Raw genomic sequence first — 12,916 nt, 5'->3', positions numbered from 1 at the left:
GCTTTACGGCGTCGCATAATTCGCTTTTATAGCGGCCGGAGGGACTTTACGGCGTTACCGGAGCGCGGCATGAATCCAACAATATGATCCAGCGCACGCTGTGATCGTCTCGCAAAACGTCTTCCTTTTACCACGAACTTGCGAATGTCGTTCCCGCGCTAGTTAACCCGCTGACCGAGCGGGAAAACCGAGCAACTGACATACACAGTTTGGATCACTCGACTCGTTTACCTTGAGCAATTATTTGCGGTTTGTCGGTTTTATATGCGATTCCAAATTCCAACAACGCCCGCTTCATGGACAATTTTGTATATATATTGATTTCTGATGAAAATATTTTACATTCTATCAGCTGAAGAAGTTCCTGTAAAATACAAAGTTCATACAGGACAGCTTCTTTTAGTCACATTAAAAAAAGCTGAGGTGATTTTGATATATCCCTTAAATTACTTGAAATATTAATAAATACATATATTTATTTATTATATAGATATGTAAAAGTAAAAAAAAAAACTTCTAGATCGCCATCGTAATAATGACGAGGACATTGCATGCTGATCGATGATGGGAATTATGCCGCGAATAAATTCCGCATTCCGTCTTAAGGAATCTCATAGTGTTCACGTCATATTAGTAGTGGTTATTTCCGTAATCTTTTGACCGACAGAAAAACAGAGTAACAAAATTTTTCAAATTTAATTTTGTCCTGCCGGCTAAACTCTAATTTATCGACGCTGATTTCAGTCTCAGATACGCGCGACACATAATAATCTTATTATACTCTCCGTAACTTCTTCTTTCTTAAATTACGTGTAATGCCATGTAATTGTCGAGTTTCGGCAATAAATTGTAATCTGCGAACAACAGATTGTTCCACGTTGTAGTAGAAATTATAGAAGAATCTCATTACAAAGTTATTGCAAAGTTATTACATAGTCGAAATCTTTTAAGCCAAATTTATGTGCTGAAATTTTGCCATGCTTTCTTATGCAATAAAAAATTGAATAAAACAAATGCCGTAAGAATCTCATAGATATAGTGATATTAATATAAAAATATTTTATTCTTAAAAGAATTTAGAAGATTCACTTTTTATTTTTAACTTCACGATTTATTTTTTAGTATAACTGCAGTAATTGCAGTATAATAAAAAAGATTACATTTTGAAAGCTATACGTCGATATAATTTTTTTAAATTCAATTTTAAATAGAGAACTGTCGAATATAAATTGACAATAGAGACTCTATTGTGTCAAAGTTATTACCATTCGAAAAATTCAATCAATTTGTAAAATCGGTCCGTAAAATCAAATACAAAAGCAATCATATTCTGCAAACATTTTTAATCTAAACATACTTTTGCAACAGTTGGAAACATTTATTCGCAACACACGTTTCGCAAAGTTAAACGTAGTATTACGGTCAATATAAATTGTAATTGTAAATTGCAAATTGTAAAAATAATTAAGAGCCCGAGAGAACGAAAAGGTTAATCGTTCTAGAATTTCTTTACAAAAATCTCTGTGTGAAAATAAATGAAATGTTCACTTGAACCGTGAACGTTATAAAATCTCAAATATATTGTTTTATTGATATAATATTAAATAGTAATGATAGCAATAATAAATCGAAAATATCTGGAAATGGTTTTGTATTTTTTTTTGTTTGCTCGATATGGCACTGGGAACAAGTAGCGATCTAATTTCTTTCGGTTTGTATAATAATTCTCGGGGTAATTCTTTTGATTGCTCAATAACATTCTACTGATAATGAGTTTCACGGTCCACAAAGTCGGATTAGATAAGAGAAGGGAAAAGGTAGAAAATCGGGGAAGAAACGTCACATAAATACACGAATAAATTAATGATGCGGAAAATGAAGGAGGAAGACAATGCCTTTACCGGCGACAAATTTTTTATAGCTTCGAACCAATCGTTATGTCAAAGATAACATCGGAAAGTAATCCTTTTTGCAATTTTTCTTACAATCTCGTATTAATTCCATGTTTTATCGATATTTGTTACAACAAAACGCCATCTTACGCTTTGTAAAATATTATTCGGCAATTCGAAATTTATTTGTTTCTACATTTATTAAAGTAAATCCAAGAGAAATTCTACCGAGTTTCTTCCTCTCAGATTCTGCGAAATATCTCCGCAGCTGCAACAAAATTAAAGTCTCGCGACATTAGACTTGAACTGAAGTCTTCTCGGATCAGTTATCTGGAGTATTCTCCAGAGTGCTTTAGACGGTGGAAACTGGATCCTCCTTTTTGAACTCGATCTGATATTAGGTCCCAACTAAATCGGATCTTAATTAGCTCAATTAAGGTCAGATCAAGCTCAAGTGTCAGATATGAATATAAGTTATTAGCTGTATAGCGCGACATTTTTTTTTTTTTATATATAACGATGTAACACAAGCCGAGTAAACTTTCAAGTTTCACTCTTCATATTTTGAATCTTGCGAAAGTATTCTATCGCAATAAGAATAGCGGCATACGTCACATAGACATCGATAGATGTTTTCGAACTAGCTTCCGATTTCTCGCGCTTTTGCCTCTGCCGCGCGCGCCGTTCGCAATTGAATTCGGGAAATGTGCGATATTTCGCGACAGGCAAACAACGATGCCGCAGATGGAAAAACTTTATTCCATTTGTGTGATGGGTGAAATATATACGATGCTATCCAAAGCTTCGACGGGAATGCCTCTGTCTACTCTTTGCTTTTCTAGCATATTTATCTTCGCAAACATATCGCCGCAGAGATATTTCGATCTATCCGAATAAGGAAAAGAAGATAAAGCAATAGACTCAAAGAGACTATTAATGAACAAGTTTTACAATATGCTCTCATATAATTAATAACTTTTATGGTAAAAATAAATATTTATAATAAAACGCCGATATGCGGAAAATAAAAGAATTTATTAGTACTTAATAATACATATTGTTGCACACGCATAAATTATCCAACATTTGCACGCAACCTTAATTAAATCGGTAGTAAAATGCTAATTAAATGAATATTGCAATGAATAAAAACGACGTTACGTAGGTGATCAAAATTTATAAATTTTCATATAAATGCTAATGGATGGCTTACGCAAATGGAGTATTTAGATACCGCCTTGAAACTAATCATAATTGCGATATGAAGAATTATGGATCCTGTTTTGACGATTTATATCAATAAAGGGCTGCTACAACGTAAATTTATGTGGAATTATTATCATTTCACGTTTCGCGTTGTAATAAAAATTCTTGCGTTGAATAAAATATGAAGACTATATCGCATAATAAGAATATAAGGTATGTAGATTGCATGGAATGTAAATATACAGAATATTCTGTAATTATTACTGAAGGATTAAATATCATAAAAATAAGGAAAAATTAAAAAAAGTACATAATTCCTTAGTCTCTCTGCTATCTTAATTTTCCGCTTTCTGTAATTGTCTGAAGTTAAATAAAATTAATATTATCTTTAGGGTATTTAACCCTTAAGACTCCAACGTCGAGCTAGGCTCGACATGAAATTTTTATATACTCTCTTCTGTATCTTTTAATTAAAAGTATATTTTATGTTTGTTATATGATTCAACATCATTTATACTATATCAATATTTTATTTTGTATAAAGTTGTGCAGTTTAGCTTGCTACCTGGGTAAATATTTAATAAATTTCAATTTTTGGCGTCTAAATTTAATACGAGAGGAAATTGCTTCCTTTCCTATGAAAAAAAAGCCTAGACTTATTTATTCAGAAAAATGCTTCAAGCGATATCATACGTTATTAAAGTTTAAACAAGATGCAATAAATGTAATAAATTATTTCTTAAATATAAAGTAATATAAAGTATTGATTATAAAATATTCAATATATTTTTTACTTGTTATAAAAAATACACCTAAAATTTTTATTGCAGAATCTTTCTATTTTTATTTAAAACTGGCGGAGCAAAATGTGAAGTTTGTTACAGAGCGCAAAGGGTTGATAATAAATTAATTCATGACTTTCAGGACAATCAGTGTATGAGGATCAAAATTTTGGGCGACTGTTACTATTGCGTATCCGGGCTTCCGGTTTCCCGTCCGAATCACGCTTACAACTGTGTAAATATGGGACTGCAAATGATTGATGCCATCAGGTGAGGGCCAAATAAAATACTAAAATTACATTTACTAACGAGCGCGTGCTCGTTAGTTACATACGCTTTTCTCTATCTATTTTTCTAAATTGTTGCCTGGAGCTTAATAGGATGAAAAAAGGAAATATAATTGCTACATTACTTTATGCGCAAAAGGGTTTACAAAAAAAAAGGAAACTCTTTATGAAAGCATTGCACGTAGAATATTGCGTAGAATATATCATATTAATAATCCTTTCTTCTTGCTTCTCATTTTTCTCCCATTCAATATGTACAATGACGCTAATAATTATTAGATAAAGAGAATATTTCAGAGCTTTTATAATTATAAATTAATTTGCACAGTACTAATGATTTCAGTAACTCACTCACAATGAATCGAGGAAAATTATGAAGAAAAAAATTTGAATTTTATTCGAAATTTGAAATAAAGACGAAAGTAGGAAAGCATATATAATATCTTTATATCAAATTTATATTGTTCTATAGCTATAACATCATCATCAGTAGTTGAAAATTTAACACTCTCGCATACCTCTGCTTAATAGTGTATTACGCTTTAATAATCACAGGACTTGTGTGTGCTTTGTCGATGGCATCGTTCCCGGCATCGAAATGGATTGCTCATCGGTGATTAGAGGATTAGAGGATTAGTACAATACCGCATAGTTATGTGTAGACATTAATTACAGAACAATATATGGATCAAAAGACCGGCCAACCGTTGCTTATTATCCTCGATAGTTTTAAGAGCTCTATTCTTAAAAACGTATGTTCATTATTTTTCAATATAACATATTTGTCATTTTATTACACTTTATTAACGATCTCTTGTGTATCGAGTTAAAAATTACTTCTTTTTTGTAATTCTTTGAATTAGCACTTAAATAGTCTCTAAAATTAATTCTAATTGCTATATTAAATAAAGATTGCTCTTTTTGCCAGATTACACATCGCGATCAAATAATTTTTTTAAAAATTTTAGAATTTACGTAAATTTATTTTTTTTTCCTGTAATATATTAGCATTTTTATCTCAAGTTTACACCGAGCCTACTGTTTCTCAACAAATAGAATCCAAGATTGGATAATTGTTAAGTTTAACGGATGGTGTGCAGCGAGAGAGTGTAGGAGCGACAAGTGCACGTATAAAAGCGGGGCAAATGAGAGTATTCTCGAATTGTATCTCGTCGCACGTAGGTTTGTCCGCGAGGCCACCGGCTTTAACGTCGACATGAGGATAGGAATTCACACAGGGAACGTGCTGTGCGGAGTACTCGGTCTGCGGAAATGGCAATTCGACGTGTGGAGCGACGACGTGACCTTGGCCAATCACATGGAGAGCGGCGGTCTGCCAGGGTAAGACGATTCACCCCACTGTGGCTCTGTCAATCTGTATTCCTCTCTATGGTTCTCACCTCTACCGCATTGCAATACGTACAATTCTACCGTAGATTATATGCAGAACAAATTACTCTATCACTTTCTGCGGAATACTGAACGTTTAGCATTTGAGAATGTTGGCATTTATTTTTCTTGCGCAAAAAAAAACACACAAAAAAAACACTGATATATAACAATTTATAACTCTTTGTCTAACTAATTTTTATTTGTATGGTGCTTCGAACTTGCAAAAAATACAGGCTACTTTTATTGTTGTATAATATTAAATATAATTATAATGCGATTCTGATGCGTCTTATTACGAAGGACATTAATGATCGCTCTCTTTTACAATAATAAATTATTGCACGTAAACAATTAGAAAATAATTATTTTTTAAATTCTATTACAAAGAATTTTCTTTTTTCAATTTTAAGGAGGGTTCACATAACAAAGGCTACTTTACTACAACTGGGCGATCGGTTTGAGGTCGAGCCAGGCGACGGAGGATCTCGAGAGAGTTATCTTGCTCAGCATAAGATAGAGACTTTTCTTATCGTGCCGCCCCAGGTAAGTAAAAGCTTGCTAAAAGTCCATTATCGCTTAAAATGTTTTCGCAAAAACATTAACATCCGCTCGTCGCCTATTCAGATTCTTAATTAGGAGTAGTACTGTTTAACTCGTGCTGCTTAATTCTTCACTTTACGGCATCGCCGAAGGGAAAACACAGACATCCGATCTATCCTCATTTGCTATAGCAATAAACACTTTATCTTCATCGGTGCTAATTAAAGAGATTGAGGGCGAAAATCGAATTAAAGAGCAATTTGTCGTAGCAGTAGCACGTAATTTATATTTAAAAAGAATAATTACTTTTTAGATTGCTTCATAGAATGTGTTTTTCTCACTGGGGGAAAACAAATATAAATAATGTTAATGTAATATATTTTGCGACGTAAAAATTGCTGAGAAAATTATGCGACTCTTAAACACATTTTTTTGTATATCGCAAACAATGTTAAATAATTTATCTAATATCCGAAAATTTTTACAATTCTAATTTGTCTATTTTATTATATAATTGTTAGAATTTTATATTTTATAAAGTGATGTAAAAGCTTTAACTTTTTGCAAAAAAGAGCTCAAGCAAACGAACAATGGCTTCCTTCATGAAAAGGAGCAGAAGATCCGCGTTAATACCATCAATTAATCTACCACAAAGTGATGATAAAGTTCACCCATGAAACAGGAAATCCGAGTAAATTAAGCCGCGTCTTATTTCTACATAAACGAAGTTTGGATCGTAATGTTCCGTTTATCGCCTCAATAAATATCTCGACAGAAGCTCGTTAAAAACTTATATAAAAGCTCGCTAAATCGCGCTTTCCCTTCCGCGTATTTATTCACGCCTCTTTATTTTTCGGAGATGCTTCTTTCTTCCGAATATAGAAATTATAATTATATGAAACTTAATTTTCTTCCGCGTAATGAAAATCCTTCATCTCGAGGAGAATTCTTCATTGTAATAACTGAAACTTCGCTTTTATCGTAGAAACATTTATATTATACTTTGTGCAAAGACACGTGTTTAATATCAGTGACAGTGATTGATGGTTGCTTGAAATTCATTCGTTATATCTCCCGTTAAGGAATGTTCTCTCACACACAGATATTCTGTAGATAATCTTTTTGTGAAAATAAGTAATTTAATCTCATTTTTTAAATATTCAAAATAATATTTTCTAACAAGAACTTTAACACACACACACACACACACACACACGCACACACAGTTGCGCGTTAGATAGAGAATTGTATCTTGATATCTAGTAAATGTAAATTTTTTATAATTTTTACTTTCCATAGAAAAATCGAGAGGAAAATGGAATGGAAAATGGTGGAAATCGTATACTGGGATCTGGACCAGTACCTTCCAGGTATGTTTGTTATATAACTTTGTTTAATTCGTACAGTTCTTGTGAAACATTAACATTTATGAAAAATGTCAATTTAATGTGAGTCGCAACAGTAACATTATAATAAAAAATTTTAATCTAAAGCTTTAATTGTTAATGTATATTTTTAATTTTATGATTAATTAAATAGAAAATTGATAAATAAAATAAAAAAATAAACTAAATGATAAATAAAATAAAAATAGAATAAAATAAATGATAAATATTTTATAATAGATCCAGACCTAGTAGCAAAATGACGAAATACGTGGAATGTTGGGGTGCCGACAAGCCTTTCGCTAATATAGCGGAAGCAACCTTAGCGAAAAATATTGGCCTAACAGTAAGCTATTATTTATCTATTTTTCTCTATAAATAGTTTTAACAAAATAATTAAAATATACTTATTTTATTTCGACAGAGCATCGCAATGATCGAATCGAATCTGTTGGCAAACAATTCCAACTGCTTTGATACACAGTGAGTGTACACATGATACACATATAATTAGTTAAATTATATCAATATCATATCAATTAAAAATTTAGAAAATTATGCATTTGACATCGCGTTAATATCACGCAATCGAGTTTAATCACTAATGGCTTAATGGTTTAATAACAATTATATCACTCTTCTGTCCGTACATGGTATGCATGTTGCTATTATGAAAATTGATTAATCACTTTAATATACTTTTTAGAATAAATATAATTTTTTAAAGCGACAAACAAGAATCAAGCTCGTATTAAGAGTCAAATATGTAATTTACAATATAGAAATTTTTTCGGTTTTTATGTATAATGTTAGACACTGGTGCGGCGGAAGTGAAGGACTTTCGCCTTTTACTTATTGGTTCAAAGAGAAGAATCAAGAGCAGCTGTATCGAGAGCAAAGGGATGAGCAATACCTTTGGTACGTTGTGGCTTCCAATGTGGTTTACACAATGATGTTCTGCATTCAAATCATCTATCTACCAAGGTGAATTACGATTTAATCGAATATTTGATATTTGAGTCAGTTCTCTTTCTCTCTCTCTTTACTCTATCACTCTAATATCTTAATGTCATGATTTGTAAAATTAATATCAATATATTTTTACAAAATAAAATTATTGTCATGTGACTTATCTTTTTAATATAAAATAAAACTGTTATATCATATTATATCATAAAATAAAACTATTATATTGTTAGTATTTATTTATCTAATTAGGTACCTTTTATTTATATAATTCGATTCAGCAGACTTAAATTAATGAAATGTTTTAGCAATTAAATTATCAATCTCTAAACGTAAACATATGAAAGGTATATTTCTATTTAATAATAATTTAAAAATCAATTTTGTCTTTTATTTCCACAGAAGCATTATAGTTTACGGTTGCTTCGCAGCTGGTTTAGCATCCCTAATTATATTTGCCGCAATTTCGTGGTTCAGTGGAAAAGCTGACTCTGAAAATACTGAAGAAACAACGAATCAAATCGCGCTTAGCCGCGGTATCAGAATAACTGTGTATTTGATAACGGCACTATTAGCCATCGCATCATCAGTCATTAGTCTGATCGAAGTTGATCTCAATGCCGAACACGATATTATACCAGTGCGTATATCTTAAATATGCAAATGCTTTTTCATGCTTTAATAAATCGTTATTACACTTAAAATCTAAAGTATTGGCATTAATTCTAGAAATCTGGTTAATATTAATATTAAAAATCAGAATTCAAATTTCCAGGTGTATATATATTCTCCAGTGATAGCGTTAGTAGTTGGCTGGACACACTTGAGAGTCGATTTTTTGTTGAAGCTAGGCGTAATGCTTCTATCCGTTGCCATAATACTCGTGATCTTCTCTCAAGCACCGGTAATCCAACTGTATTATGACAACCCTGACGCTAAGTAAGTGAGGCGCTCTAAAAATTCGAGCGATGCATGAATTATAAATCGCAAGCACTCTGGAAAGTCTTGCAATGTTACGGAAGCTACATTTTCGTAGGTTTTACGGCGTCCATTACCTAATGCAAGTGGGATATTTACTGGTTCTCGTCAGCCTGATACTCCACATTCTCGACAGACAAGTGGAATATACATCCAGGATGGATATTCTATGGAAGAGCAAGTTGATGGTCGAGCAGGACGAAGTGGAAACCATGAGAGGCATCAACAAGATTCTCTTGGAGAACATTCTTCCAGCGCACGTGGCTGATCATTTTTTAGCTACAAGAGCTATGCAGGTCAGCTCTTAAAACTTTGATGTTCGGAGTTATTTTCATCGTATAATATTTAATAAATTAATTCACTAAAAAGTGATTATCTTGATAAATCTAATTTATATACCGTAATTATTGAAATTTGCACTTTGAAATATATTAATCATGACACATGATAATCGATAAGCATTTAAATTGATTATATGTTATTCGCATACAAATATACTTATTATAGCTTCAGTAATAATATGCTAATTTGATACTCGCATCGTTGCACATGCATTATCCACTTTGATCCACGCAAGTACTGTATGTTAATTTTTTTTTAACACTTATTTAAATACATTCAGAAATTATTTTATATAGATTGAAATATGCAAAACACAATCTGTAGCTCTTTTTAAAAAATTATTTAATATTTTGATCATTTTCACGCGCACCTATTTTCTTAATAATACAAATGTATAATGATTGAAGTAAAAGATAATTATATATATATAGATAATCATTGTCTTCTAACCTACAGGAACTCTATCACGAGAGATATAGCAGCATCGCTGTAATGTTCGCGTCGATTCCGAATTACAAGGAATTTTATGACGAAACCGACATAAACAAGCAAGGTCTCGAGTGTCTGCGTCTACTTAACGAGATCATTTGTGACTTCGACAAGCTCCTACTCAAGCCGAAGTTCTCGGGGATCGAAAAGATCAAGACAATAGGTAGTACTTACATGTTGGCATCCGGTCTGAGCCCAGGAAAGGAGGATGGTGATGGCAAGGTAAAATCATAAAATTAAACTCTAGAGACAAAATTAACTTATCTGATTTCTTGAGCAACTTGTTCTGTTTATAAAGAAATTTCGTAATATTTAATATAATTATTTATTCTTCGTAATCTAATTTTGAAAAGCCAGTTGAATAAATATCTGTAATTTTGCATAAAATAATATGTACGTGTGTATGTGTCTGCGCGCGCGCGTTGAAAAATTTTTTAATTATTTTTTTATTCTAATGAAGAAAATTGTCAAAATAATATCATTCTTTATCTGTTTTATGTAGGATCTACTAAAGCAACAAGATCATAATGTAATTGTACTCGTCGAGTTTGCCATCGCGCTTATGACCATTCTGGATCAGATCAACAGGGATTCTTTCCAGAGATTCAAATTGAGAATAGGTAGGACTTATCACTAACGCTATTGTTAAATTCTTTTTACCAAAATATTTTTTTATATTTAAACATTTTTAATAAGAAAATAGAAGTATTTTAAATAACAAACAATTGCGTAATAAATTACATATATATTCTTGTCAATTGTCCCTTTAGCTCTGTGAAATAAATAAATGATCAAATACTTATGTTAATCGCAGGCTTAAATCACGGTCCGGTGATAGCGGGCGTTGTAGGTGCGCAGAAGCCGCAATATGACATTTGGGGAAACACGGTGAATGTGGCTTCCAGGATGGACACTTGCGGTGAGATGGGCAAGCTCCAAGTCACCGAGGACACTGCCAAGATCCTCATCGACGCCGGATATGAGCTCGTTTGTCGAGGACCGACATACGTGAAGGGCAAAGGAACCCTTACTACGTACTTCGTGAAGACACCCTTCGACGATAAGGGGGACAGCTATTAGCAATGAATCGGAACGGTTTAGATAATCACACTTTATCTTGTGATTGATAAAGATTTTTTTTCCATTATCGATTCTTATGGGTCTGAATACCTCACGAAAAAGTGTGAAACGTTGCAGAAAATAGAATTTCGTTTAAGTCGCTTAAAAAGATGATCAAAACCAAGTAATTTCAGAATTTTAACGATTAATCTATCTGTTGTAAATCATTTGTGGATGTTTACTCATTTAACTCGTAAATAAGATCTTAACTTCGCTGGAAGAAGTTACATCTTTTTTATCATTTAACTTAAACATTGAAATATTTATAATGTACTCAATATAATAATAATTTCATTCTTTGCTGTTCGTTATGCGTTAAAAAATGAATAATGATACATGTGCGATAAGAATGCAAATGTTTAGAATTACTATAATCTCTCGATGTTTGTTTTTTGTATTTAAAAGAAAGTGAGAAAGTGGCATAAATAATAATTATTTTTGGGAATTAGAAATTTTATGTATCAAACTTCAGAGACAAGGCAGATGATGATTTTACATACATGTTTTTTTACAAAATATAACACAGGATCGTTGCGGAAAAATTTGAAACACCGACTCAATAAACTTTTAACTTATGACAAGTAATAATAAGTATCGTTACAACGTACCTGTTCAAGTAGATTATCTGTATATATACAATATATGTATATCTTCTTCATAACATCTTGGCAGATGTGTTGTGACAATTGTTCAGCTTTGATAATAGCTCATTAGTTCTAATGAGAAAGTAAATAAGCACAGTAGTTTTTGTCCTTGCTCTCTGTGTTTTATATTCTGCCGCTCATTATGGGAGCTGTTGTTGCACTTTATGCAGATTACGAATTTAAAATCCATTTATGCGGGATGAGGGATTGAACCCGAGAAATTCTTCCGGGAAATCCGTCAATTACGAGTCCGCTCTCACGTCCCGGACATCTCATACACATATACATAGACATGCCATAAATTATGTTCCTAAGAAAATTGAATTTATTTCATAAAAGCAGTATGAAATGTATACTTATTTTATTGATTTGACCAATCATAATAATTTTAGTTATCAAATAAATTTATTTTGCTTAGCAACAGAATTTGTAGCACAACTATATGTACATAAATACATACTTGTATATGATTAATACTTTTCGAGAGCTACGACAAATCAATTTCGACGGATAATCTCCATTGAGAGAAACAACGAGAATGTCTCAATCAGTCTCGATACCTAATATATATACATATCCAATATACGATATTGCTTTATACGGCCAGCATTTACTTATTATCTTTCTTCACAGTTCGAAAATATTGCGAACATGGCTATGTGATTAAAAGTACGATGGTGAAGTTCATCCCGATTGTCATCATTAGAGGATAAGAAACATAAGTTTCGTTTTACAGAATGTTAATAAACGTTTAATTATTTATAAATAATCAAATTGTTCTTAATTAAATATCTAAGTTTGTATAAAATAAATAAAAAAAACTATGTGATTTCTTTTAAATACCAAGTATGTATTTTTTCTTCAAGAAGAATTTAATTTGTATGCGGTATAATT

At 31.9% G+C, this 12,916-nt stretch overlaps 1 protein-coding gene across 1 annotated transcript in view; it reads left to right on the top strand.

The window, feature by feature from the left end:
* Positions 1 to 12,862, top strand: part of Adcy2 (adenylate cyclase type 2 Ac76E) — a 42,430-nt gene extending 29,568 nt beyond the window's left edge. Inside the window, exons 7-19 of the mRNA XM_071775820.1 lie at positions 4,023 to 4,150; positions 5,350 to 5,508; positions 5,970 to 6,102; positions 7,399 to 7,469; positions 7,725 to 7,830; positions 7,909 to 7,967; positions 8,298 to 8,468; positions 8,853 to 9,090; positions 9,226 to 9,389; positions 9,487 to 9,724; positions 10,227 to 10,481; positions 10,762 to 10,879; positions 11,074 to 12,862. Of these exons, the coding sequence (XP_071631921.1) occupies positions 4,023 to 4,150; positions 5,350 to 5,508; positions 5,970 to 6,102; positions 7,399 to 7,469; positions 7,725 to 7,830; positions 7,909 to 7,967; positions 8,298 to 8,468; positions 8,853 to 9,090; positions 9,226 to 9,389; positions 9,487 to 9,724; positions 10,227 to 10,481; positions 10,762 to 10,879; positions 11,074 to 11,339 (2,106 nt within the window). The 3' untranslated portion in view covers positions 11,340 to 12,862. The remainder of the gene's footprint in view (positions 1 to 4,022; positions 4,151 to 5,349; positions 5,509 to 5,969; positions 6,103 to 7,398; positions 7,470 to 7,724; positions 7,831 to 7,908; positions 7,968 to 8,297; positions 8,469 to 8,852; positions 9,091 to 9,225; positions 9,390 to 9,486; positions 9,725 to 10,226; positions 10,482 to 10,761; positions 10,880 to 11,073) is intronic.
* Positions 12,863 to 12,916: the final 54 nt, after the last annotated feature.

This window comes from Temnothorax longispinosus, chromosome 4 (genome assembly GCF_030848805.1).
Source record: "Temnothorax longispinosus isolate EJ_2023e chromosome 4, Tlon_JGU_v1, whole genome shotgun sequence".
Taxonomy (NCBI): Eukaryota; Metazoa; Arthropoda; class Insecta; order Hymenoptera; family Formicidae; genus Temnothorax; species Temnothorax longispinosus.
The sequence above is the reverse complement of the archived record's forward strand: the minus strand, read 5'-3'. Positions and strand labels throughout refer to the sequence as shown.